The sequence below is a fragment of the Gavialis gangeticus genome, unplaced genomic scaffold (genome assembly GCF_001723915.1).
Source record: "Gavialis gangeticus isolate Ggan-Ray unplaced genomic scaffold, GavGan_comp1, whole genome shotgun sequence".
Classification (NCBI taxonomy): Eukaryota; Metazoa; Chordata; order Crocodylia; family Gavialidae; genus Gavialis; species Gavialis gangeticus.
The window spans coordinates 153,907,132-153,909,512 of record NW_017729025.1 but is presented as its reverse complement, the minus strand read 5'-3'; the positions used below and the strand labels follow the sequence as shown (position 1 = coordinate 153,909,512).

Here is a 2,381-nt window from a genome sequence, read left to right as displayed (position 1 = left end):
CCACACACACACATACAGAACCATGAAGTAAAAATCTAGTGCATCGGGAGGACTTTCACAAGAAGTGAATCACTTAGGGCAGGGGTACTTGGCCTCGAGCTTGTGGGCCAAAAGTGGCCCACTGGGCACCCTGAAGGTCAGGAAATTTGGCAAAGGGGGAGCAGTGGCCATTAATACCATCATTCTCCTCCACTGCCAAATCCCAAGCCCCTCCCCACGAACAGCAAGATTGGGGCTGAGCCAGGAACCCCTCCTGCCATGCAACTGAACTGGGGTCAAGCCATGTCCCCTTTCCCCGGCTGAATCGGGGCCAGGCCATACTTTCTTGCCCCCTGTGCAGCCAGGTTGGGGCAGGCTATGCCCCTTTCCCCCCACGTGGCTGGTTTGGAGCTTGGTGACACCCTATTTCCACATGCAGCTGAATTGGGGCCAGGCTGCCCCCATCCTCCTCTGTGCAGCCAGATGGGGCCCTGCCATGCCCACCCTAGGCACCAGACCAGTGTCACTGTCTTGATCTAGTCCATGGGTGGGCACTGCAAACATCCAAAATACAAGAGGGAAAGGAATTATTTTGATAGTTAATGAGGATCCTGTCTCAAAGAAAGAACAAGCTAGACGTGATTGCTTCCATACAATCTCTTTCTCCTATTGTTATGTGACCAATGGCTAGGAGCAGTGGTGGCTGTCATTTGCATTGCAATAAACAGCAGCTTGAGGCTCAGTTAGCCACTAGGTTTTTTGCACCCATACGAGATCTGATTGGCCATGTGTAGATGAAATGAATGTTAATGAGAATGGGGGCAGCTCACAACATTGGCCAATATCAAAAAGCAGCCCCAGCTGCCTATAGCTTATAATCCTAAAGAGAAGGCTTCACAGGTGGGCAGTAGATATAGCACTTGACTTAGCCTCAGGAAGACTCACTTCTGTTTCCAGCTCTCCTATTGATTTGCTTCATGACTTTGAGAAAGTCACTTCCTCTGTTTCCTCTGCCATCCTTTACCTTGGACTGTATTTAGATTGTAAGAAGCTCTTTGGGACAAGCTGTCTCTTTTACTATGTCTGTGTGTGCAGCAGGCCTTTATGCACTGCTGTAATACAAATAGCACTAAAAGAAATGGCAGAAAGCAGGGCTTTGGTGGCACCTTATAGGCTAACCTGTTCAGAGAGGCTGTACAAGTCTACAACATCAGATACTATGCTTCATCTGACCAAGTAGGCTGTAGCCTGAAAAAGCTCATGCTGAGTTATTCTTTAAGGTGAGAATAGAGAATAACTCTAGAATAATGCCTTCTGCCTGACTTCAGACTAACACAGCTAACTTCCTCTCTCTATTTAAGGAATATTAAGGTTGCAAAATCAAGCATTTAAATCTTAGGAAACGCCAGGGCTATGGTTGTCTGTCCTTACTGCCTGCAGTCCAGGAGTGGGGCATGATCAGAGCAGCTGGCATCTTCAGAAGACATAGTTACCAAACTGAAAAATCTTAGTTCTCATATGCTCAATACAGACTCATTTGAGGCACATAACTTGGCCCACTGTAGGAGGATTTTCACAGCAAAAGGCACATCCCTCGCACCAGAGTGGCCTTTTTCACCAAATGTAATGTCCCTGCTTCAATGCATGGGCGTATTAGAGCTTCTTAGTGAAACACAGAAGCCCATAAGAGTTTAATGTGGACCAAGGACCCTCTTTTCCTCAGATCTTTTTTTTTTTAATGGCTGAACAATTTTATTTGAAATTTCCCTGTCCATTTGGAAAAAGAACTGAGACTGAGGGAGACACCCAGCATGGAAAATTTCAGTCAAAATCATTAAAGTTTAGCAAAATTATAAGCAATGCTTAACAGAGTCTTGTAATGGAAAGCATCGGGCAGCCTCAGTGATACTTTTTCTGCCTTTAATGACACATTCAGTTGAGCAGGGTGGCATGGGACTGTCTTGATAACGCAATTGCTATAATATGTTGGAAACTGCAATAGAAGCAAGTGGGAAGGGACCAATACAGTGTAGTATCTTGCCTGAGATTTGTAAAAGAACTGGAAACAGACAGCTTCTTCCTAGTGAATAGTAACCCTTCATGCTGCATTCCAGACAGCGAATTTCTAGCATGGGGATAAAGGCACTGACAGACAGAAGTGCCCACAACCCTCTTTGACTTGCCATGAGTGTAGTTTCTTACCTGCGTTTGTATCCCACGAGAGACTTGATTAGTTTCTGAACCTGTGCATTTCCTCTCATTTTGCTGAGTTCACTGGTAAACATGCCATCCGCATGCCGCTGATATCTGTGGTTCAGGAAACAGAAAATAAATTTGCCTGCCCCGAGGCTCTCTGTTCTACAGGACTTCAGTTATACTGGTAACTGCTGCACAGCTCTGGC

The 2,381-nt window shown here is 45.9% G+C and overlaps 1 protein-coding gene and 1 long non-coding RNA gene across 2 annotated transcripts in view; one reads left to right on the top strand and one right to left on the bottom strand.

Moving 5' to 3' along the window:
• LOC109299220 overlaps positions 1-2,381 on the top strand; it is a 116,103-nt gene that overhangs the window by 44,428 nt on the left and 69,294 nt on the right. The window lies entirely within an intron of this gene.
• The window catches only part of LOC109299218, a 26,575-nt gene that overhangs the window by 12,978 nt on the left and 11,216 nt on the right, over positions 1-2,381 (bottom strand). The window contains exon 3 of the mRNA XM_019519801.1: positions 2,182-2,286. Coding sequence (XP_019375346.1) covers positions 2,182-2,286 — 105 coding nt within the window. The remainder of the gene's footprint in view (positions 1-2,181; positions 2,287-2,381) is intronic.